General features: G+C 50.4%; 1 protein-coding gene across 1 annotated transcript in view; it reads right to left on the bottom strand.

The window, feature by feature from the left end:
• The window catches only part of PREX1 (phosphatidylinositol-3,4,5-trisphosphate dependent Rac exchange factor 1), a 175,321-nt gene that overhangs the window by 40,256 nt on the left and 111,744 nt on the right, over nucleotides 1-23,321 (bottom strand). The window contains exons 8-14 of the mRNA XM_037006253.2: nucleotides 19,436-19,554; nucleotides 18,113-18,262; nucleotides 15,062-15,209; nucleotides 7,966-8,066; nucleotides 6,449-6,552; nucleotides 6,200-6,249; nucleotides 3,937-4,012 (exon numbers count right to left, since the gene is read on the bottom strand). Of these exons, the coding sequence (XP_036862148.1) occupies nucleotides 3,937-4,012; nucleotides 6,200-6,249; nucleotides 6,449-6,552; nucleotides 7,966-8,066; nucleotides 15,062-15,209; nucleotides 18,113-18,262; nucleotides 19,436-19,554 (748 nt within the window). The remainder of the gene's footprint in view (nucleotides 1-3,936; nucleotides 4,013-6,199; nucleotides 6,250-6,448; nucleotides 6,553-7,965; nucleotides 8,067-15,061; nucleotides 15,210-18,112; nucleotides 18,263-19,435; nucleotides 19,555-23,321) is intronic.

Raw genomic sequence — 23,321 nt, 5'->3', positions numbered from 1 at the left:
GACAGATGAACAAACTGAGGCACAGACAGGCTTGGCACTTGCCCAAGGTCACACCATGAGAATGGAACCCATTCAGAACTGGACCCTCCCCCTACCATCATGCTACAGATAAGGAGACTGAGGCTCCGAGACGTTAGATGCCCAGGGTCATGACCAGGGCTCCTGCCCTGTCCCTGTTTATGCCTTGCTTGCTCCGTCAGTGCCTCGAGCTGCCAGCCTGGCCCTTTGCCTGTTCCCACTATGGCCCCTTCCCTTATGCTACACCTGCTGCAGCTGTCAGCACCTGCCGTCTGCCTCGTGGTGGCGGTCAAAGTGGAGGGTACTGTGGGCACATTTCTGTGGAGCCTGTCCAGGAGCTGGCAGACTTGAGCGTGCCTGCCCTTGGCTCTGGGCCCAGCCCAATGACTCCCTGCCTTCCATTTGACAGCCACAGCCTGGGGCATCCTGGAGCCCTGGCAGCACAGACCAAAAGCCCTGGAGCAGAGAGGTGATGGGAGCGAACTCCAGAGCTGGACCCCCAGGCTCACGCCCTTGCTTGACCCAGGTGACCAGAGGCAATTCCTCAGCCTTAGCTGCATTTCCCCATTTTTTATTTTTAATTCCCAGATTTGCCCTTGATTTCCCAGGGCTTCTGTCACTCCTGAGTGGCACTCCCTGCTCAGATTCTATAGGATAGGCTATAATCAATACAGAGGGCTATTATTATTGGTATTATTATTGACTATTATGGCATGATAACAGCCCCCAAAACATACAATCTTATAGGAGTTCCCCAGTTCTGTGTGTCCTGAGGCAAGTTATATAACCTGAGCCTCAGTGCCTTCATCAGTAAAATGAGGATAACAGTGTTTTCCTCAGGTTGCTCAGAGGATTGAATGCACAGAGGGGATCAGAACTGATACAGAGCACAGGTTACCTATCAGAGAAATAATACCCTCCCACCCCAACTTGTCCTCAGAGTTAAAAGAACTGATTCATTCAAGTGGTGGGTAGGGAGCCCCTCTCCCAGTCTCAAGGCATGAATTCTGAAGAACTCTAAGCCATTCTCAGCAATCCCTGTTTCTTCCCCAAGGAGTGGTTTAGGGGTACATGTGGGACCCATCTGGCCAATTTAAAGGGAGGACCACTGGGGAGGGGAGGAAGTTTCCACCCCCAATAAACAGAGTAAGAAAGTTATTTCCAAATGTCCCTGCTGCCTGCCTTTGGCCATACGTCTACAAAGATGTGATGCCTGGAGTTGTGGTAGCCATCTTTTGACTATGAGGCATCTAGCAAGAAGACAGCAGAACAGAAAGATGCAAAGAGCCTGGGTGTAGATGGCATTGTTGAACTCTAGGATCATGAACTCTGGATGCCTAGCTATGTGAGAGAAAAATGTGTTTACCGCATAAGTCAGGTTTCCTATTACATGCAGCCAAAAGCAATTCTAGCTGATCCAGTGGATGTCAATCAACATTTTGTTTCAAGGATCAGAATAATCTGGAAGTTAGGAATGAAGACATGTTCAAAGCAAAATAGCCCTCCTAAACTACACAATTATATGCTTGTAGTTTCCTGCCAAGGCACAAGGTGGGGATAACTCTTAAAATCAAGACTGACTGCAATTAGTCTTCAAGGTCACATCCTCATCACCAACCTCTCCCCCACTGACAGACCCACACATACCCTCCTCCCCCTTTCCCTGACGCAGAACCAGATGCCAGTTGTCTTTTGGTCAATCTCATGGAAGTCATCATCCTGCAAATGAGATTCCCTGTGTGCTCAGACTCAGCCAAGCCGTGGCAGGTCTGCTGAGGTGGACAGACACATTCTGTGGTCAGCTGCAACCTTCACTCCACCATCCTCCCCCTGCTCCATTTGCAACAGGATGCTGGTGGGGGATGCAGGCGTCCTCAGGACTGACAATGACTCAGGCTACTCCAGGGGGCCTTCAGCCAGCACCACAGCTTCCCTGGCAGCACTGGCCACCAGCAGGCCCCGCCATGCCCGACACCAATCACCAGAGAGAAACCAATGCTGGCGATTGCTTTAGCTGGGTCTCTTCCTTGCCGGGTGCTCCAGGGCACAGTCCTGGGCCTCCCCAGCTCAGCCAAGGACTTTGGAGTAGTTCAAGACCCCTCTCTGTCTCTCACCTCTCACACTCCTCCACCCACCTATCTCTGATAGGTCTGCCTTCAAAATATCCAGAATGTGACCACCTTCCCCACAGCCATGCGGTTCCCGGCTGCCATGCTCCCCTCCTGGAGTTCTGAAGCTGCCTCCTTCCTGGTCTCCCATCTGCCAGCCTCATTCCCCCAACCATCCGGGCTCCACGCACAACTGGAGGGATCTTACCCACCAAGTCACACAGTCCCTTCTGTGCTCAGAGCCCTGCAGCGGCCCGAGCCCTCCCAGTCGCCCACAAGGCCCCATGTGACTGGCCGCCCGCCTGCTGGCTTCCCCGACACCCCTCCCTCTCACTCAGGCCTCTCCAGCCACGCACTCCAGGCCTTCATGCTGCTCTCAGACACCCAGAACCACCCCATTCAGAGGCTCCGAGGTGATGCCCCTCGGAAAAGGCTGCACCCCAGACGGCCCCCTGGCTTGCTCCCCACCTCTCTCAGGTGTCTTCAAATGACCCCACTCAATACACATTACATGATTCCTTCAGTGAACCCTGAAAATAATCCAAAGGGGAAGCTATGGGTTTCAGTTGCATTGTACAGGTGTGGAAAATCAGGCAGAGATTGTTTAATTAGCTTGTCCAAGACCCGCAGGTAGGAAGCAGCAGAGCTGGGATTTGAACCCAGGTCTGCCTCACTATAAATAAAGCACATGCTCTGAGCTGGTTTCACAGGATCCTAGGGAGAGGGCAGGGCAACACAGCAGTGAGATGCTCTGTGCTGCTCCCATGTGCACATCTAAATTCAAATCCAGGGTTGTTTCAAGACTCCTGGGCCTTAGGGTCCCACATCACAGCAAACATATTAAAATGCACCCACATCCTATGTTAAATATGCTTTTCTGACTTGAAAAAAGTGTTTTTCAAGGATTTTTCTAAACTTGCTTTTAAAGTTATTTGGGGCCAAGAAACATTTACTTTACAGATTGGCTATGATTTCTAGGCAATCATCGGGAATTTGTGTGACATGAGAAAATCCAGCCAGCAAATTGTTTTCGAACGGAATGAGGTTCTCATGAACGCTAAATTTAACAGTTAATGAGGCTGACATAAAGTTGTGCTCTGTAAATGTTTAAACATTTATCCATTTCGATTTCACAGTTGTTTCGTTGTCTTTGGAGCCAACATGCTCTTTCCACAGACTGCAAATGAACATTCTATGAGCTCCCTGAAAAGTTCACGAGCCGAGGCATCAGTGGGGAACAGGCCCACCCAAGTCCCAGCTTTGCCACTGCAAGGCTATGTATCCTTGGACCAGGCACTCAGCCTCTCTGGGCCCCAGTTCCCCATCTGTTGGTGGGTTGGAGGACTCAACAAGATAATGAGCAAAGCCCAGTTAGGGCCCAGCCCAGAGTAATCACCCCATGAATGACAGCCAGAAAGGACCAGGTGCAGCAGACAGGAATATCCACGGCATGGTGATGGAACAAACGTCTTTGGGAAGTTGCAGCAAAATTGATGAACAGATTTTCCAAGCCCCCAGTTTCAGTTTTGCAAGATGCCAAGAGCCTTGGAGAAGGACGGTGGTGATGGCTGCAGCAAATGCAAGTGTACTTAATGCCACTGAACTGTGTACTTAATGCCACTGAACTGTGTACTTAATGCCACTGAACCATTCTTATGGTGAGGACAGTGTTATGAATGTTTTACCGCAAGCAAAAAATAATGAAAAATGTAAAACAAAATGATAAAAATTCAAAGGCCACATCCTGGTTAGCCCCTTGGTCCTGGGCAGAGCGAGCCAGCTGGTCACACTAGTTCAAGGGGGTCCTCACCTGAGCCAGCAGCCAGTCCACCAGCTTGCTCCCAGGCAGCACCGACTTGTATGTCTTCAGGTGGTAATCACGGTCTCTGCAGAGGAGGAAGCCCACCATGAGTGGACGGGCAGCAGGGAGGGGAGGGCAGTCCCAGTCTCCCGGCTGGACCACATGCTCAGGATCCAAGCCACAGGGGGAGGGGGAGGGCAGGGGAGAGCACTGGGCAGGGAGTCTTGGCCCAGACACCACACCTAACTCACAGTGTGACCCAGGGCAGGTGTGTCCCAGCCCAGGACCCCATTCTCACCTACACTGAGAGGGCAGGAGCTAATGGCTCTGTAAACTCTCCTCTCCCTACCCCAGAGGGTCTCAAAAAGAGGCGACTCTGCCCACAAAGGAATACTTGGCTGTGTCTAGAGACATTTTTGGCTGTCATGGCCTGGCAGGCGGCCTCTAGCAGGTAGAGACCGAGGATGCCACTAAATATCCAAAAATGCCCAGAACAGCCCCTGAAAGAATTAGCCAGCCCCAAATGGCAATAGCCTAAAGCTACAGAAACCTGCTTTACTCTGAGTAGGGAGAAAACCCTCTCAATTCTTTCCTCCCTTTTGTCTTATTGTTAACGTTCATGTGTTCAAAGGTAATGAAACTATTCCAGCATGGAAATGCCTGTCTGTGGGCTGGTGTGGGGCATCAGGACTGGGCATGGGCGAGGGACTGTGACATTCCTAGTTCCTTCCTGAAGTAAATGCTCTGACCTGTGTGGGATCTAAATTCTGGGTGAGTCTTGTACAAAGGGCTGTGCTGAACTTACAGCTGAATTGCAACAATTTCTCAGCCTTTGATACTGACAAAAATGAGTTCACACGGCCAGCCCATGCCAAGGCTGATAAAGTCCTGGGGAGTTTTTCTCTGGCTCTTAGGAACTAGGGAATCCAGCAAGCCACACGTACACTAAGCAGAGACCCGCTAACGGCCCCTGCCACCTCCTTCTTCAGGGGCTGATGGAGAGGACTTTCCTGCAAGGGCGAAGGCTGGACCAAGGCAGCCCGCCTGCCTTCTGGGACTGGCACAAAGGCCGCAGGGGAGGTGGAGGTGGGTCTGGACGTGCAAATGGTCCCCAGGGCCTGACCTCCAACGAGGCCAGCGAATGCCAGGAAAAGGCCCTTCCTCTCTGCTCCTCTGAGAACTGTCAGGACAGGAAGGCAGAGGAATCTGCAGCAGGATTAAGAATCAGGTCACCTTCTCTGTCCCTTCATCCATAGCCATTAGCTTCACGGTAAAGAGAACAACCAATTGCTGACATTTATGTAGCACTCACTCCTACGTGCCAGGTGCCATTCAAATTTAATCCTCATGACACCCAAGTGATGGGAGCTATTCTTATGCCCGTTCCACAGATGCAGAAACAGAGGTAAAAGAGGTTAATTACTTTCCAATATTCACTCTACAAACATTTACTGGGTGGTACTTTTACCCTAGGCCTGCACTCTTCAGTATGTAGCCATTTTTCAAACGATTCATATTAAATCAAACTTAAAATCACATTCCTTGGTCTCAAGGGTGTGAAAGCCACATGTAACTAACTGGTGGCTATGCTATTGGGCAGCACAGACTTAAAGCATTTTTACCAGTGTGGACAGGTCTACTGGAATAGTGCCACTCGAGGTGCTGTTCAAGAGTCAGGCAAACAGCAGTGAGTAAACTCCCCTCCATTGGTGAGTTCACAATTCAGTGGGGAGGAAAGACAGTACACAGATAAAGAAATGAATATATAATATGTCAACTTTCAAGAAGAAAACCAAAGTGAAGTAAGGAAGACAGTGGGTACCAGATGGTGGGTGATACTTTAGAAAGGGGGTCAGGGAAGCCCCTTCAGACTTGGAGACATTTGAAGGAAGTAAAGGAGCAAATATGCAGATATGTAGGGGAAGAGCATTTCAGGCAGAGGGGACAGCAAGTGCAAAGGTTCTGGGGTCAATCCTGTTATTATCACCATTCCAAGGAAAAGTTGAGGTGCCAGGAAGTCAATTAATTCTGCCCAAGATCACTCAGCAGGTAACTAGCAGGCTGAGATTCAAACTGGCACCCTTTGCCACCATACTGGTGTTTCCCACAAATTAACTCACTTACCCCTAAGGACAAACCTACAGAGTAGGTGCAATTATTAGCCCCATTTGATGGAGAGGCAGACTGAGGCTCAGAGATTAAGTTATTGGCCCAAGGCTACACAGCTAAGAAGAGGCAGAGGTGAACCTAGAGCTTGGAGAGAGTAACTTACTTGATCACGGGGGTGTAGAGGCTGTGTAGACGGCAGTAAAGCCTCACACCCTGAAAGAAAAAAAGGGGGAGTCTGGGATCAGGCCACATCCTCCAGGGGCCTCCAAATCCAGGCTGCTGGGAGAGATGGCTCCCAGGAGAGAGCAGGCTAGAGAGGGCGGGGACTGGTGGGGGCAGTGGGGGAGAACAGGCTGCCAGGACACACTCCTGCTCCACGGTGACCGTGGGGTCGGGGAGGAGGGGTCCCTACCTTGGACATGATGTCCTCCAGCTCACTCCGGGCCTTGTAGGTGCCATCATCATAGCGGAAACGGTACATCACCTGCTCGTTCTTGAACTGGTGCTTGTCAGAGACTGATGGGATCCAGGGGGCCAGTGAGGCTGGGCACAGCCCCGCCCCTCAGCCCCTCCCAACCAACACCCACCATCACCACCCTTTCCTTGGCCAAGCTCTGCGCCAGGCCAGCTTCAGTGAACCCCCCGCCCAGGCTCTGATGTGGGAACCATGTCCTCCTGCTACATCCAGGGCCCTGCTGAGACTTGCAGCCCGGGGTGGGGCACCTGCAGGCCCCGTGAGAGGCCCAGAAATGCCCCTGACTCAGCCTGCATTGGGACCCACCTGGCCCAGCATCATTCTTGGAGCTAAATCACCAAAAGCACGTGTTGGGACCGAGTGTGCTGCGATCTGAGAGACGCTGTCAGGATTTATGGGACTGTCTCCTCATTGGCCGTGAGCGGGCCTCGGGGCTTCCCTCCCTGACGCACCACTCTGACTGCACCAGCAAACCCAAGAACCAGACTACATGCCCACCCTGGTCCGAGTCACCTTCCTCTCCCGCCTGAAATATCACAGCTGCCCCCTTACAGGGCACCCTGCTGCCACCTTTAGCACGAGAGTTCACTCTCTACTTGGCATAGAGGGATCCTATTAAAATCTGAGTCTAAGCAACTATTTGCTCTACTGAAAACTCAGCGGTGGCTTCCTATCTCCTTCAGGGTAAAATCCAAAGACCGAACAGTCCTCTACAAGGCCCTGGATGGCACCCCTTAACCACTCCACCTTGACCCCATGCCCTCTGACCTCATCTCCTAACACTCCCCCTGCCCACTCCAGGCATCCACACTGGCTTCCTTGCCGTTCCCTGAACAAACCGCTTACACTCTTGTCCTGGAGATGGTGAGCAGGCTGTTCCCTCAGCCTGGAACCCCAGGGCCTACCTGGCTCCCTCACTCTCTCAGGACTTAGTTCCTTCTCAAGGAGGCCTTCCCACCTCCTCTATTCAAAACCGAACTCCCTGCTCTCTCCCTGCCTAGCACTTACTGCCCCCTGTATAAATACAGCTTACTCATCTCATTTCTTATCTTCCCCCTCCAACTAGATGTCAGCCCCATGAGGGTAAGCATTTCAGCCGAGCCATTCCCTGTTGTGAGGACTGTGACTGGCACATAATAGGCATTCAATAAATATCTGTTGAGTGACTAAAATGGGTCTTGCCTTTTTTGAAGGGACAGAAAGTTCTACTGCCCTGCCCCTAACTTTTTGAGACCTATCTACTTTTCTGGTGTCTCCAGTGAGTGCTGGGTTTTCTAGCCCTTTGAGCAGCTTTATAAGGGGATATTCATGTTCCTGGGGCCATAATGTACCCAGGGTATAGGGGCGGCTGCACAGAAGTGCAGAGACAGCCACTGTGTTAGCAGAAACATGGCATTGTTCTGAGGTCGGCCCTGTTCCCAGCCCCTGACCCACCGAGCCCAGGCCCCACTCACCATGGTGGATTATTCCATTCTCCAACAAGGCCTGGCCCAAGTTGACTCCTTCTTCGGTCTTGCTGATTTCACCAATCTCCAGGAGCCAGGCAACAAACTCGCTGCCAGGAATATAAGATGCAGATGACAAGACCTCCCGGCCCTGGGACCTCAGGGACCAGCACTAAACTGGCCTGGTCCCACCCACTCCCAGAAATGACAGCTAGGACTTCCCACATGGAAGCAAAGTTTAGGACCCCACAGCCCTGGGGGTTGTACTGAGACCTGGTGCTTTACCCCATGACCAGTGGCAGACAAGTGGGTGTGGCCAGACCCAAGGCCCTGCCTCAGGCTCAGTGGATGGATGGGCTGGAAGGATCCAGAGCACAGCCGGACGGAGGAAGGAGGATGGACAGACGTGTAAGTGAGTAGGCAAATGAGTGGAAAGTGAGTAGATGAATGGATGCATGGGTGACCTGACAGATAAATGACTTGGTAGCTGGAAAGACTGGTGGGCAGGTGGGTGTAGGGGAGCACGAGTGGATGGGCAGATGACAGGTGGAAAGACAACTGGGCAGATGGGTGGGCAAATGGGTGATGAATGGCTACCTGGATGAATGGATGAGCAGAAGTAATGAAGAAACAAGCAGAAAGAAATAGGGCTTAGAAAGATGACTGTGGAGAGTCAGGGGAGCTAATGGTGATTAAATCATGTCATCTCCTACTTCACCCCTCCAATGAACCCCCTGTTACTCTTAGAAAAAAATCCAAACTCTGCTCGATTGATGACATGAACGTGTGAACAGCCCCACCCTCACTGATCTCAATTCCTGTACCTTTCACCTTTCATGCTTTAGCCACACCCACCATCTTCCCCTTCTTAAAAAAATGCCAGATTGTCATCCACCTCGGGGCCTTTGCACTTGCTGTTCCCTCTGCCAGGAATCCCCCTTCCCAGCTCTTCACATAACCCTTCCTTTCCATCCTTCAAGACTCACCTCAGAAAAGCCTTCCCTAACTACCTTACCAACAGCAGTCCCCCCACTTCCAAATAATCTATCATGTCTCTCGTTTTGCCTCCCTTTTAGCACTTTCACTGCCTGGAGTTGTGCTGTCTACAGATTTATTTGTGTTTACCAGCCATCTCCCCCAACCAGAATGTAAACCCATAGACATGGATTTTTGTCTTATTCACAGTCACCCCCAGCACCTAGAAGAAAATCTAAAGCACAGTGGGACTCAATAATCATTTTTTGAGCAAATGAAGGAATGAACCATCAAATAAGAAGGGATGATCAGGGGTCAGCAGGAAGGTCGCAAAGAGAAAGAAGGGCTCACAAGTCAGGGGACATCAGGAAAATTCAATGTGACCACCCAGTGGGGTAGAGGCTTAGCCAGACCCCAGGTCCTGGGTCTCAGAGGTGCGCTCAAGCTCGGTGAAGAACTCAACCCACTTGAAGTCAGCAGGAAAGGGTAGAGCCAGGAACAGGACTGTTTCCACCCAGGCAATCTGTGTTCAATGAAAGCAGGTGGCAGCTGGCCAAAGCACAGAGCTCCCTGCTTATCGAAACCAGCTGTCCCGCCTCCAATTACAGGCCAGAGGGGGGCAGGGCTATTTTTAGCTTCCCAGTGTTTGGCTGAGCAAAGACCTGCCTTGTGTGTAGGTGGTAGTGTGTGCTGAGGCATTCAGAGGGCCCCTGGTGCAGGCCAAAGGGGCTGCAGGAGAAATGGATCTGTTCTGGGGAGTGGGGGCCCCAGGTGGGGAAGAGGTTGTTCTGGGTCCTCAACCCCCAGTCCAATTCCCAAAGTCCCAAAAATCAGAGACAGGGAGAAAGTTGCCAGCAGCTGGGAGAGGGGAACAGATGTTATGTGCCCACTCTCGGAAGCTGGGGACTCGGCATTTGGCTGCCCACCAGCGGTCCCATTGGGGGCCGCCTATGGCACCGACCAGCAGCTCTATGGCCAGGGCAGGGGGACGGGAAGTGTCCCCACAGCAGCTGGTGCAGAAGAAGGCAGCCCAGAGGCAAACAACTGTGACCTAGGTTTCTGCCCTGAGCTCAGTCTTGCCCCTTTTAGAGGATCAAGGAGGGTTTATGGCTTGCTGGGCAAATTTGGGCAAGCCGTTGTCCCTCTCTGGGCCTCAACAGGGTCCATCTGACAAATGGCTTGCTCAGGGGCCTTCTGGGTTTAGTGGATAAACTTTCTAATCATATGCAGTCTTAAGGTGGGATCCAGTGTGAAAAATCAGATAAAATTCACCCTAACACAGGGACCTCAAATCATCGTGAATGAGCAAAAGGGGCCAGGTGGACACTGCGCTGAGCCAGCCAGTGCTGCTGCTTCTGAAGCCGGCAGCCAGTCCTCGGCGCAGTGGCCGTTCCCACATGGGAAGACGAAAGCATCGTACAACTTTTCAAGGGAAGCCGGAAATCCAGCACTTCCTGTGAAATCACTCGACTGTTAAATGTTGGTATTTAATCCAAATTTTCTGAAAGCACCAGGCAGCTGACAGAAAACACATCTGTGAACTGCACTAGGTCAGTGGGGCACCATTCACCACCACTGGGGTGCAAGGAAGAGTGTTCCAGGCAGAGGGATCAGCATACACAAAGGCCCTGAATGAGAAGTAAATTTAAGAAACCAATGATCTGCCAGTTGCTGGAGGTCAGGGCAAAGAGCAGCAAGATCCAGCCTTCAAGAAAAGCATGACTCAGAGCAGTAAGCTGGGTCCACAGCGAGAAGGTCATTCTCGGTTGGTGGGGACTCTGAGATTCAGAGGATGGGGATGAGTTGAGAATTAGCATGTGTCCAGTTTCCATCCTTCCTTCCTGTTCCCCAGAACCATTCACCCAGTGAGCTTTATTTGACTGACTATATGTCAAGCCCAGTGCTGGGCACAGGGGATACATAGGTATATCTGCAGTTTTCCTAGGGAAGTCCCCTGAACTCAGTCCAAAACACACACTGTCCACTACAAAAGTCCCCTTTTACATTCCTGTCTCCTCCAGGGCCTCAAGCTCCATAAAAAACTCTCATGACTAGGAGTTTTTTATTCATCCCTATAACTCTACCTACAGATACTTCCTGAAGATGCCTGTGGCTGACAAATCATTATGATCAGCTATTACACAGTAATATATTCTGCCCCTGTGCACACAGGTGGACGAGCCAGGGAGGCATCTTCCACCTCAGAGCTTCTATTCTGGCAGAATCAAGAATGAATGACACCTAACCTCTGTCAAAGGTGAAACCAAAGGCCTTGTCCTTCCCGGAAGCCTTCCCTGACTGCCCTGCCCAGACACGCCTTCACACCTTGTCCCCATGAGCCCTCACAGCTCTGACAGTGCCTGCATTCAGGGCTTATGGGCTGAGTTCATCTTCACCTCACTCTCCTGCTTAGACTCTCTTAATGGCGTCCCAGGGCACTTAGAATAAAATCTGAGCCCCTTACCTCTTACCTGCCTGATTTAGCCCCCCCGCCCCCCGCCAGCCCCTGTGGCCTTGTCTCCCACCCCTCAGCCAATTGCTCCCTCCAGCCATATCAGCCTCCCCACTATTCCTCAATTACTTACTCAAAACGCATTCTGGCCTTGGGGATTTACACCTGCTATTCCCCCTGCCAAGAATGCTGTTCCCCAGATCTTAGAGCTAGCTCTTGCTTATCATCTAGATCTTGGCTAAAGTGTCACCCCCCTGAGAGGACCTTCCTGACCACCCTGGTTGAAAGAGCACCCGATTTCTTTGCCTTCTTATATCAACCTTATTTCCTTACATCCATCAACTTGCTAAAATTTGTCTAATTGTCTATTTTCTGATTCCCCACTGGATGTAGCTCCATGAGGGCAGGGATGTCATCTGTCTTGTTCATGCTGGCACATAGTAAGAGGTCAGTAAACACTGAATGAGTGGGATGGATGAGTGAATGAATCAATTTTTTGTCCCCAGCTGATCAGAGGCCAAGGCCATGTCCCCGTGCGATGCGTCCAGAAAAATAAATCTTGCTCCTTGGTTCTCTCCCCTGACATCTGTAAGTTTTGCCTCTGAGTAGGGCAGAAACAGGCCATGCCTTAAGCCCAATCAATACACATTTCTATTCCTCTTGCCAGCACTGTGCTGTGTGACATGTTTTCTCACAGAACCCTCCAACAATCCTATGAGGCACGTTTTATTATCTCGCATTAATAGACCATCTACTGAGGCTCAGAGAGGTTAAGAAACTTACCTGAAGGCACACAGCTAGAAGGTAGGGAAACCAGGGCTAGAGTCCAAGTCTGACTCAAGGCCCAAACCTTGAAAGTTATTAAGATAAGTCAGACACTTTTCATATTCATGGAGTTCCCCATCTAGTAGTGGAGACAGATATGGAGAAAGTAGCTATCAAGGAAAAATGAAATGTGCTGAATAGAGATTTAGGAAAAAAAGGCTAAATGCAGCAGAATGTGCTGGGAGAGTCCTCAGTTAAAATCCCAGCCCCCACTGCGTGACCTGGTGCAGGACCTCTCCCTCTCTGTGCCTCAGTTTCCTCACCCTTAAAATGGGGATAATAGTGTAACCTGCCTCATGGTGTTAAAATGCACGGCCACATGTCAGTGCCGGGAGCAGAGGAGGGCTTACTAGCGAGTCTCTGTGGTGGCTGGGTCCTTCCCCCCAGGGGACCAGGGATGTTCCTGGGGGAGAAGACTTGGGAACTGGGCTCCGGGGGCGAGGAAGAAGATCAGGAGCCCCAGGGCTGGGGGCAGAGCAAGGCCGTCTGGGGAGAAGTTTTATTAAAACAGCCTCCTGCAGGAAGTCTGGTCCTTACAGCCCGAGTGATTACAAAACAAGCTCCAATCCTGGCCCTGTTCCAAGCAGGCAGTAAAAGAAACTTCTAATCCTTCCTGAGGAGACAGAACGCTCTGCTGAGGCTCTAATCACAGACAGGTTATCCCTTCCGGCTGGACTGAGTAAGCTTTCTGTGGGGTTTGGCAGGAGGCGGGAAGGTCCTCTGACCCTGGGGGGCCGGAAGTAAACCCCTCCTGAGGAAAACAATCTCGTTTCTGCCCAGGGATTAGGGATTAGCTGATGGAGATGGGCCCGGCTGCCCCTTCCCCATGGCCCAGGTGCCTGGGGCCCACCCTCCCCTGGAGCTCAGAGCTGGGGTCGCTGACCTCTGAGGGCCACAGGGCAGCCCAACCCCAAGGCATCCTGGCCATCCCTTGCAGGCCCAACCACACCCACAAATCCCTACCTGCTGCCCCTCTATCCGCAGGCTTGTGGCCACAACCCGTCAGCTCCGCCCAGCTCCCCACTAGGTCTCCAAAGCCCACCCAACACTCATACCTGAACATATACCATGCATTTCAACCTTAAAGCATCTAAACCTGAGCTCCTGTACCCCACCGTTCCTGCCTCCCACCTCTCTGCCGGCTCCCTCGGGCTCCCTTGCTGGTCCCACCTCCAAACACTGGTGGACCCCAGGGCCCAGTCCCCGCCCCGTCTCTCTCCGCACATTCCCTTGGAGATTTCATTCAGTCTCGTGGTTTTAAAGATCACCTAAATGCCCACATCTCCTGCATTCAGGTCTCCAACCCAGACTTTTCTCCCCATGTCAAGATTTATATCCAACTAACAAGTCAACATCTCCATCTGGGTGTCTAATGGTCTCAATGTAACCCATCCAAAGCGAGCCTCTGAGCCTCTGAGCTGGACTCCCACCCCGGAACCTGCTACTCCCTCCACCGCCTTCCCCTTCTCAATGAGCAGCACCTTCTGCCCCGCAGGGGCCAAAGACCCTTAACTCTTTTTTCTCACCACATCACAAATGCTGTCACCTTCAAAATGACCCAGAATGCAACCACTTCCCTGTCCCCACTGTGACTACCTTTGTCCATGTCACCTCCCACCTGGTCTATGGCACTATAATGACACAGTGCATTTTATCCAAGGCCTCACCAAAAGCTTTTGGGATGTGGGCGGGGCATAGGTTAATACAGTCTAAATCCAGTCCCTGCCTCCTGGGCCACTTCTCTCCCTGGCTGGGCCACAGGCCTCGTGAGGTTGGGAGCCCCTGGCATTTTTTGGCCCTCTCCAGAGTGTCGACCACCACATCTAACACACAGTAGGCCTGCAAACAATGCAACAATTTTACTGGGATTTTCTTCTGCGTCTCCCAATCCCCAGTTGCATCCTCCAAGCAAAACAGCATATGCTTGATTTTAAGGTGAATGAGATTTAAACCTGGGTTTAAGATCCAATCCCAGGAAACCTGTGTTCTGACCCCTTTGATCCTTAGTGATGAAATGGGGAAGGAGTGACATGTTTTATTATTAGGAAATAATACATTTTTCAAGCAGAGAAATTGGAGGCTGTAAATACTGAAAAGCTTACAGGACCCTCTCCACCCCATCCTTTGTAACCCAGACAGGGATGCCTCTGCAGACCCCCAACCCTGCCGACATCTTGATCTCAGACTTCTAGCCTCTAGAACTGTGAAATGATAAGTTTTTGTTTGAGCCACCCGGCTGCAGTACTTTGTAGGGCAGCCCTAGCACCCTGATACAAGAGCCTACATTTACTCTTCCAACACCTTTGAAATCAACTTCCTGTGTTAAATACCTCTCTGCTTGAAACAGCTATAGTGGCTTCTCTTTTCTCAAGGGTTAGAGCACTGTTTTTCAATCCATGGTGGGCAACCCATTTGTGAAATCAGTTTCATGCATCTTGCTCAGTGTTATTTTTGAAATGAATAAAGAAATGAACAGAATAGAAAGGACAGGATGGGAAAGGACATAAACAGAACAGATATTGTCAAAGGGCATCAAGCACAGCAAGTTTTGTGCAACTTTGGCTTCAATGGTATACTACATCATGTGTGTACCAGGTCACAACATAAAACTTCTGTTCTGCAGTGAGTTGTGGTCAAAAACAATTCAAAACCTGATATGAGGACCCCACTATCCTTTGGGACCACCACGGTCTGTTACACAAGGATTCAGATGCTTTTATGGCTCTGCCCAGCAGGGCTCCTGTGGGAAAGGGCAGGGCTAAGAAGAGCCAGGTGGGTACAGATGGTCTATGCCGCCTCCCACCTATAGCCAAGACACAGGGATGCAGCAGAGGCTGTGGGGGGGCCACTCACTTGCCAAGGAAGCACTTGGGGACCGTGCTCAGCTTTCTCCGACGGTCCTTGATCAGGTTCACCTTCTTGCTCATCATCATGTGGTAAAGCTTCTCCCCCTTCTCTGCAATCATGACGTAGGCATCCCGCTCCATGCCCAGCTTCAGGCCTGCCAAGGGGCATGGTCAGCACTGGGGAGCAGAGGGGCAGGCCTGCCCTCCTGACAGCCTGTCTTCCAGCTGCCCCGACTACGGCCACAGCCCGCAGTCACCTACAGAGCATGACTGCACGACCGCCACTGCCCTGGGCACCTGCCAGTGACTCCTCACAAGAACCTTGCGAGGGAGGGTGGCTAATCTCCCCTATTTTACAGATGGCAAAGCTGAGGCCCAGACAGGTTAAATCATACAGTAATAAGCAGCTGAGCTTATTCAACCCTTCAACGCAAGGATGGGTTTCCAAATTGAGAGGTTATTAGAAAGCCTGTTAAGATCTTCCTTCCACCCAGGGCTGGAAATTTGCCCATTTCTCAAGATAATACACACAGCACCTTGACCTGTATCACGGCCCCAAATTTTCTACTTGGACTCTGTCCACTCCTGAGGTGATACAATGAGTCATAAGAAATACATATTCGGTCATTCATATGACCAAATAAATATTTCCCAGGTACACTTGGTTTTCATCCACAGTTCCTGAAAACTCTGCAGAGTCTTAAAAGTGAAATGGGTGTTTTGTCACGTTGGTGAGAGACTTTTGCACCACCGCCTCCCCCATGGAGGTTGAATCAGCCAATGGCCAATAATTAGTCAATCGTGACTATGCAGTGAAGCCCTCGCAAAACCCCCTACGAACAGCTTATTGCTCTCTGCTCTCTTAGACCCTGCTTCTCAGTTGGGGAGAGCTTATTCACTTGGAGAACAAGAATGTTCCCACGTGCCACCGAGCCAGGCCCCAAGCTCCACGAGGATAGAAGCTCCTTTATTTGAGACCTTGCCCTGTGTCTCTCCCCATCTGGCTGTTACTTGTATCCTTTACAGCATCCTTTATTAAACTGGTAAACATAAGTGTTTTCCTGAGTTCTGTGAGCCACTCTAGAAAATTAATCAAACCCAAGGGGGAGGTTGTGGGAGCCTCCAGCCTGTAGCCAGTAGATCAGAAGCACAGGGAACTGCCTGGGGCTTGTGACTGGCATCTGGAGTGGGGGGTGAAGGGCAGTCTTGTAGGACGGAGCCCCTAATCTGGGGAATCTAGTGCTGTCTCCCAGCAGGTAGCATCAGAATTGAGTTCTCGGACACCTACTGGTTTTTGAGAATTGCTTGGTGTTATGTGTGGGAAGACCCCCTTCCACACACTTACAGACTGGAATCAGGTCCTGGAACCCGAACGGAGTTATACTAGTATTACTGCTGTGTTTAATACTATTGTTGTTGTATACATACGTAGGAAAAGACAACGTAACACCTGACAACAACAGCATTGAAAGATAATAATAGCATATGCTTCAAGCATCAACTATATGGCACTTAAGCCTCAAGAAACCTGCAAGGCAAGTACCATTATCCCATTTTACAGATGAAGAAACCAAGGCCTGGAGGAATTAAGTTCTCTGTCCAAGGTTGCCCAACAAGAAGCTGTGGAACCAGGATTTAGACCCAGGAAGTCTGGCTCCAGATCAACACGCACCACCCCTGTGAACCCAGCCCTGAGGTCAGGGGTTGGGCAGTGCCCCAGTTCAAACGACCGAGGTCCACTCATGTCACACCCACTTGTGATCACACACAGCGCTCAGGTTTAACCACAAAAATACTGATCAGCCACATCCAGGCCAAGCCACGCCCCTGAATCCCACCCTCATCCTGGCCACACCCCCAGCCCTGATCAGTTTCAGAGATCGCAGGCTTGACCAACCAAGGGCCAAGGTTAGCATTTATTCACATTAAGATACAGATGTCTAGATTCTCTAGGAAAAAAGAAAGAAAATCAATGGATCTAGCCATGCTGGGCCCATATTCCTGAGCCATGATGACATGGAAGTAGGAAGAAGAGAGAAGTGGACAAACTTGGCCTATATGTGAAAGGCAGAATTAAAGGGACTTGATCTACTAAATTTAGAGAGCAGGCAGAAATCAGGGATGATACCGGGGGTTTGAACTGGAGCTCCTAGGCGAATGGAAGAGCCATTTACTGAGATGGGGAAGTCAGGGGACCGGCATGTTTGGGGCAGAAGATAGGACAAATTTTAGGAGTTCTGATTAGACATGGTTAAGTATGAGACATCCAAGTGGTGCTTTCAAGAGGGCAGGCTATGATATGGGGGAGACTGGGCCTCAGTTTTCTCGTCCATAAACTGGGAGCAGGGTAGTGTTTTAGGATCATGCATCAAATCGCCAAGTATGGTCAAATTCAAACCACACATGCAACATTACAGCCCTCTGCAGCAGGCACTTTCAGCCCCACTTACCAGACAATGTCTCTGAGGTCTGGGAAACCACGCCTCCCTTTTCCCAGGTTGGTGGTCTCTGCACAGCAGTCCAGTGCCCACCCCAGACTCCACCCAACCCTCACACCCAGCCCTGCACTACCTTATGCAAGCTGCCTCGGAGGGACCTAGGCCCAGAGAAATTCGTGCCCACAGTGCCCACAGACCCTCCTCCCAGATGCCCTCCATGAATCTCAAACACCAAGAACCCCAGGCATACAGGGAGCATCTTGGCTAGAAACCCTCAAGGAGGAAGGGTGCCAAGAATCTTAGGACCACCAACCATCTTGACTTGACCTTGGGCAATCCCTTCCATTGGGCCTCAGTTTCACCATCTGTCTAGTGGGCTAAACCAGATGACCTTGAGTGATCCAAGACACCACGGTATAACAGTCCCAGAGCTCTCTGTCCCTTCAAACTCCTGCTTCTTGTAGCTCTGACCTTCCAGAAGAGGACCCTTTGTCCCTTCCCTAGACACACACACACTCCACAGAAGTGACCAGCTGAAGGAAGCCGTACACATCGCAGGGATCCCGGGGAAGCCCCGCAAAGCCCCCACCGTCTGGAGGGCCAGGAGGAGGCCCACTCACTTTCGCGCTGCTCCCTCTCGCGGATGATGGCATCCAGCCACTTCTGCTTCTCTTCCGCCGTCTTGGCCATGCAGACAAACCATTTGTTCTTGGCAGTGTTGTGGATCTTCCAGCCATTGGTGACAGTGTACCCATTGCTGTGATAATCCGCTGGCAGGGACAGGAGGCAAAGGGGGGTCAGCACAGATTCAGCCATACATCTCTGAACATCTCGCACTGCATGCCTGGGAGTGAGGTCACAGGACAAGCCCTTCCGGCTCCAGAAAACGGGGTGGCAGAGACATAGGGTCAGGATTTGGGAGTTGAACTTTCAACCCTTCAAATGCTTACTTCATCTCCCATATGTTCTCTGGTGGGCGAGGAATATCTGCAAAGACCCCTCCCGGCCCCTCAATTACAGGGGCTTAAAGACCTCAAAGGCTGGGCACAAATAAAGGAGTCCCAGACCCAGGGAATGTGTCCCAGCCTCCTTGACTACTTCAAATACGAGTGCCAGCCCAACCATGCCAAGGCGTGGGCCCTTCGCCTTGGCTAGAATGGGGATTGGCAAACTAGAATGGGGATTGGCAAACCTCTTTGAAAACAGAGAAGCTGAAGCCAGCCGTACCCTGAATCTGAGGAGGGGTCCAGAGGTTTTGCAAGATTGCCAAAGACGCCTGTGTCTCAGAACCCCTCAGAACCCCTGCCGTAGACAAGCTCAAGGACACAAGAGTGCTCACAGCATTTGTTCATAACAATGACCAGCAGAAACAGCCAAAATGTCTGTCACCAAAGGACTGGATAAAGCATGGGGTGGTCATGCTATGGAATATTATACAGTCAGGGACACCAACAAGCTTCAGAGCTACATGAAGAAACATGGATGAATCGCGCCCACATGGGACTGAGCGAAAGAAGCAAGATGAAAAGGAATACACAGAATTTATGACACATACATACGTAAAGCTATTTAACTGTATATCATATAACCATTTAAATAATGTTTTAAAACAGAAATTTCAATTAAAATGCTTAGTAATGCATACTTAGGAGGTAAAAACATTTTTAAATAGCAAGAAGAGGATTGTCACAAAATCCAGACAGTGGTCACTTGCAGAGGAAGGAGACACTGTGGCGGGGCATGGGTGGGGGGTGGTGTGAGGGGCTTCCAGGCATAGGCAGTATTTTACTTGTTAACGTGAACGGTGATGACCCTGGTGCTCACTTTATGTGCATATGCTTTAGGCACTTTTCTGCAGGTAGGTTACATCTCAAACGAAAGAACAAACTAACTGAGATGGAGATCGTGCCATGGAGCAGGCAGGGCTGGGGGGTCAGGCCTACCTGTCCCATCTTCCACGTTCTCCACCTCCATGACTTCTGTGTTGATTCGACCCCTGAAGATGTAGAGGGAGCCATTGATGGATTTGGTCCTCTTGGTGGATTTCTTGCTCCCGGTGACCCTGGAAGACAGCGGGACGTGCCCATCCCGTGTGCCTCAACCACCTTCAGCAGAGCAAAGGGAAGACGAGCAGTAGCACTGAAGGATGCAACTCCTACGAGCTCCCAAGGCCGGGAGGTGCACCGCACCAGCTCAGGGCATTTGGCTGGTGGCTGGTGATGTGAGCAAGTCACTGCTCCGCCCCCAGCCTGTTCCCTCCTCTGGAAAACGGCCTGCTGGCCATGCTGACCTCACAGAGCTACTTTTCAGCTAACAGGAGACGTGGATGAGAAACTAGCAAGAATTCACAGAAATCCATTCTTCTTGACCAGAAAATGGGTAGAGACTCTCCAGGTGTTGAACAGATACTTCCTAGAATGAGGCCAGAGTGGAAGCAGCAGCCCAACGAACAGCAGTCTGTCTATCCATCCACATCCACCTACCCACCGTTCACTCATTCATTCACATGAATTCTATCACACACCCATTCAGTCACTCAGTGAACATCTGACCAGGGCTGCCTATGGCAAGGATATCGATTTGAGACCAAGGGGAGATGCTCACCACGCATTCAATTAAAGAACACCTACTGGGTGCGAGGCACTCTTCTAGTGTTGGGCTGCAGCAGTGGGCAAAACATGAAGTGTCTGAGAATTCATCTTCCAGTTGGGGGAGTGGGGTGGGCAGGGGGCATAGAGACAGATGCCAAGTGGAGAAGTCACACACACATTGTGTCAGGAATGCTAAATGCTGAGGTTAAAACAGGGCACAGAATGAACTCTCAGAGCTTGAAGGCCACCCTGTGTTCGCACAGGCCCTCTGCTCCACCAGCTGGGGGATGTTCACCAAGATCCAGATGTGTTTGTTCCCAACCTATTTCCTGATGTGCACCTGTCCCTGTAAGTACATAAATTCCATATGGCATAAGTGAGGGCATATGAACATGGGAAAAGAACTGTCTCTCTAAAAATTAACTTGAATGTTTCAGAAAGACTTGATAAAGGTGAGTCATTTTTATGTGAAGAGTGAACATCTCCTCCAAGAAGAGGCCTTGGCCCCATCTGAAAAGAATGCTTAACCAATGCAATGTATACATTTTTTATTAAAATATTTAAGGTTTGTAAAAAAAATAATAATAAAGCAAAAAGATGAATGGGGGTGTGTGGTTATAAGGGGGGTTGGAGGAGGTGGGGACGGGAGGCATCAGTGAAGAGGTGGCCTAGGAGCAAAGGCACAGGGACGGTGACAGAGGAAACTAGCAGGACATCTGGGGAGGCACATTCCAGGAGGACACAGGCCCCGTGGCCTGCCGTGTTACAAGGAGCAGGGAGAAGGGAGGAGGCAGGTGTGGCTGCAGCTGAGTGGATGGGGGGGAGAGTGGGGAAAGGGGCCTGACCCAGCAGGCTCCTGTGGCCCTGGCGAAGATGGGCTTCTCCTGTGTGTGTGAGGGAGCCACGGAGGGTCTGAGCAGAGGAGTAACATGGTCTGAGCTTTGAAAGATTTCCCTCTGGCTGCCTGTGGGGAACAGACCATAGGTGGGGCCAGTGGAAAGCACGGAGAACCAGGGAAGAGGCCACTGAGAGCAGATGATGGCCTGTGTGCGTGTATCTATACACACCTTTATAGATGTGTGTCTGCATTCAAATGTTTTTACAAACTTTTTATTAAAGTATAAAATCCAAAGAAGTATGTGGCTCCATTAACTTTTACCAAGTGAACACACCTGTGTAAACATTATTGACACCTAAAAGCTCCCGCCACCACCCTCACTGTGACCCCTTCCCGTCACTACTCCCATCCTGACGTATAAACCTGTGGATTCACTTTGCCCGTTTTAGAACTTCACACTCGTGCAGTCACCAAGAGTGATGGCGGCAGGCATTTGGGCTGCTTCCAGTTTGGTACTGTTGTGAATGTTCTGGCACATGTCTTAAGAACATACGTGCACATCACTTTGGGTTACCTGCCGTAGGAGTTGAATTGCTGAGTTATAAAGAATGCACACCATCAGCTTTACTAGATCCTGCCAAGCTGTTTTCCCAAGTAACTGAGCCAATTCTCCTACCCCGAGCAGAGCAGCAACACTGCAGTTGCTCCACATCGTCCACAGTGGGTGTTTGATTTCCCTTCTGGCCATTCTGACGGGCATATAGTAGTGTTCCAGCAAACATTTCACTTGCATTTCCCTGATGAGTAATGAAGCCAAGCACCTTCCCCTCTTTCCTGGCCATCTGGGATCTCCTTCTCTGAAATAACTGTCCCTTGACCATTTTTTCCTGCTGGGTTGTCTTACCTTGCTGTTAATGATTTACAGCAGGAGTCAGCAAACTTTTTCTGAAAAGGGTCAGCTAGTAAGCATTTCTGGTTTTTTGGGCCCTATGGCCTCTGTGTCAACTACTCAACTCTGCCCCTATGACATGAAAGCATCCACAGGCAATACAAAAATGAATGGGCATGGCCGGGTGCCAATACAACTTCAATAGGCAGAGGGCTGGACTGGGCTTACAGGACATCCTTAGGTGATGTGAATATGAGTCCTTGTCAGTTATGTGATCCACCTTAAATTGATTCTCGCGTATTGTGTGAGGTAAGAGTCAAGACTTGTGTTTTCCTCCCACTGGATGTCAAACTGACCAAGCACCATTTATTGAACTTGTGCTGAAATTCAAATGACCGCTTACCTGTGGGTCTACTTCTGGGCTCTCAACTCTATTCCACTCATCTGTTTGTCTGTTTTTACACCAATGCCACATCATCTACTGCAGCTTTACTGTAAGCCTTGGTGTCCATAATACGAGTCTTCCGCTTTGCCATCCTGCAAAACTGTCTTAGCTATTTTTGTGTTTCCATGCCAATTTTACAATCATTTACATAAGCACACACATAACCTCCCTCCTGGAGTTTTTACTGGAATTACATTGAAGTTCTGGCCAAAGTCTGGTGACAGAATGAAAAGAATTTGTTGATGAAGCAGGTGTGGGGGTAAAGCAAGTCAGAATCAGGGACAACAAGATTCTGGCCTGAGCTCCTGGATAAACGGCGGTGCCATTTAGTAGGAATCAGGACAACTTGGGGAGGAAAATATTTGGAGCAGGGGTTGTGATGAAAATGAAGCATCTTATTTTAGATACAATTTAAGTGTGGGCTGTGTGTGAAACACCAAATATTTATATAGAAAGTGATATTTCTTTTACTTTACCTGCCATGTGCCAGGCATTATTATATGTTTTCATCTTACCTAACCAATAAAAACAGCCCCATGAAATGAGGACAACTTTTATTTCCTATTACCAGATAGGAGAACAGAGGCACGAGTTAGTATAACTTGCCCAAGGCCACACAGCTAGTAGGGAGCAGGGCCCCTACATCCTTAACCATACATCCTGTTGTCACCTGTATGGCACTAAGCAGCCAGGTGAGATATAAGAGATTTAGCTCTAGTGTGCCTCTCCTTCCCCTTCTGAATAGGGAGGTGAGCTTTTAAAATATATCCTTCCATCTCAGACATCTAAGGAGCCTCTACTTTAGCATTAGACCAGAACAACTCTGAGTCAGAGACCTTCCCTGACCCACGCCCCGGATGGGCAGTGCCCTGTGTGACCCAGGCCAAGATAAAACAATCAGCAGACACCTAGCAGCACCAGGCACTTCTTATGACCACGTCAGAGTCAGGCTGGGACTTCCATCTGCCATTGCCCAATCCCTCTGGGACCTCTTGGAGCCCAATCCTCTGGCTCCCAATCCAGAGGCAGGAATGCTGGCTACCTGCCACATTCTCTCAAGAGACAG

Source organism: Manis javanica, chromosome 5 (assembly GCF_040802235.1).
Source record: "Manis javanica isolate MJ-LG chromosome 5, MJ_LKY, whole genome shotgun sequence".
Classification (NCBI taxonomy): Eukaryota; Metazoa; Chordata; class Mammalia; order Pholidota; family Manidae; genus Manis; species Manis javanica.
The sequence above is the reverse complement of the archived record's forward strand: the minus strand, read 5'-3'. Positions and strand labels throughout refer to the sequence as shown.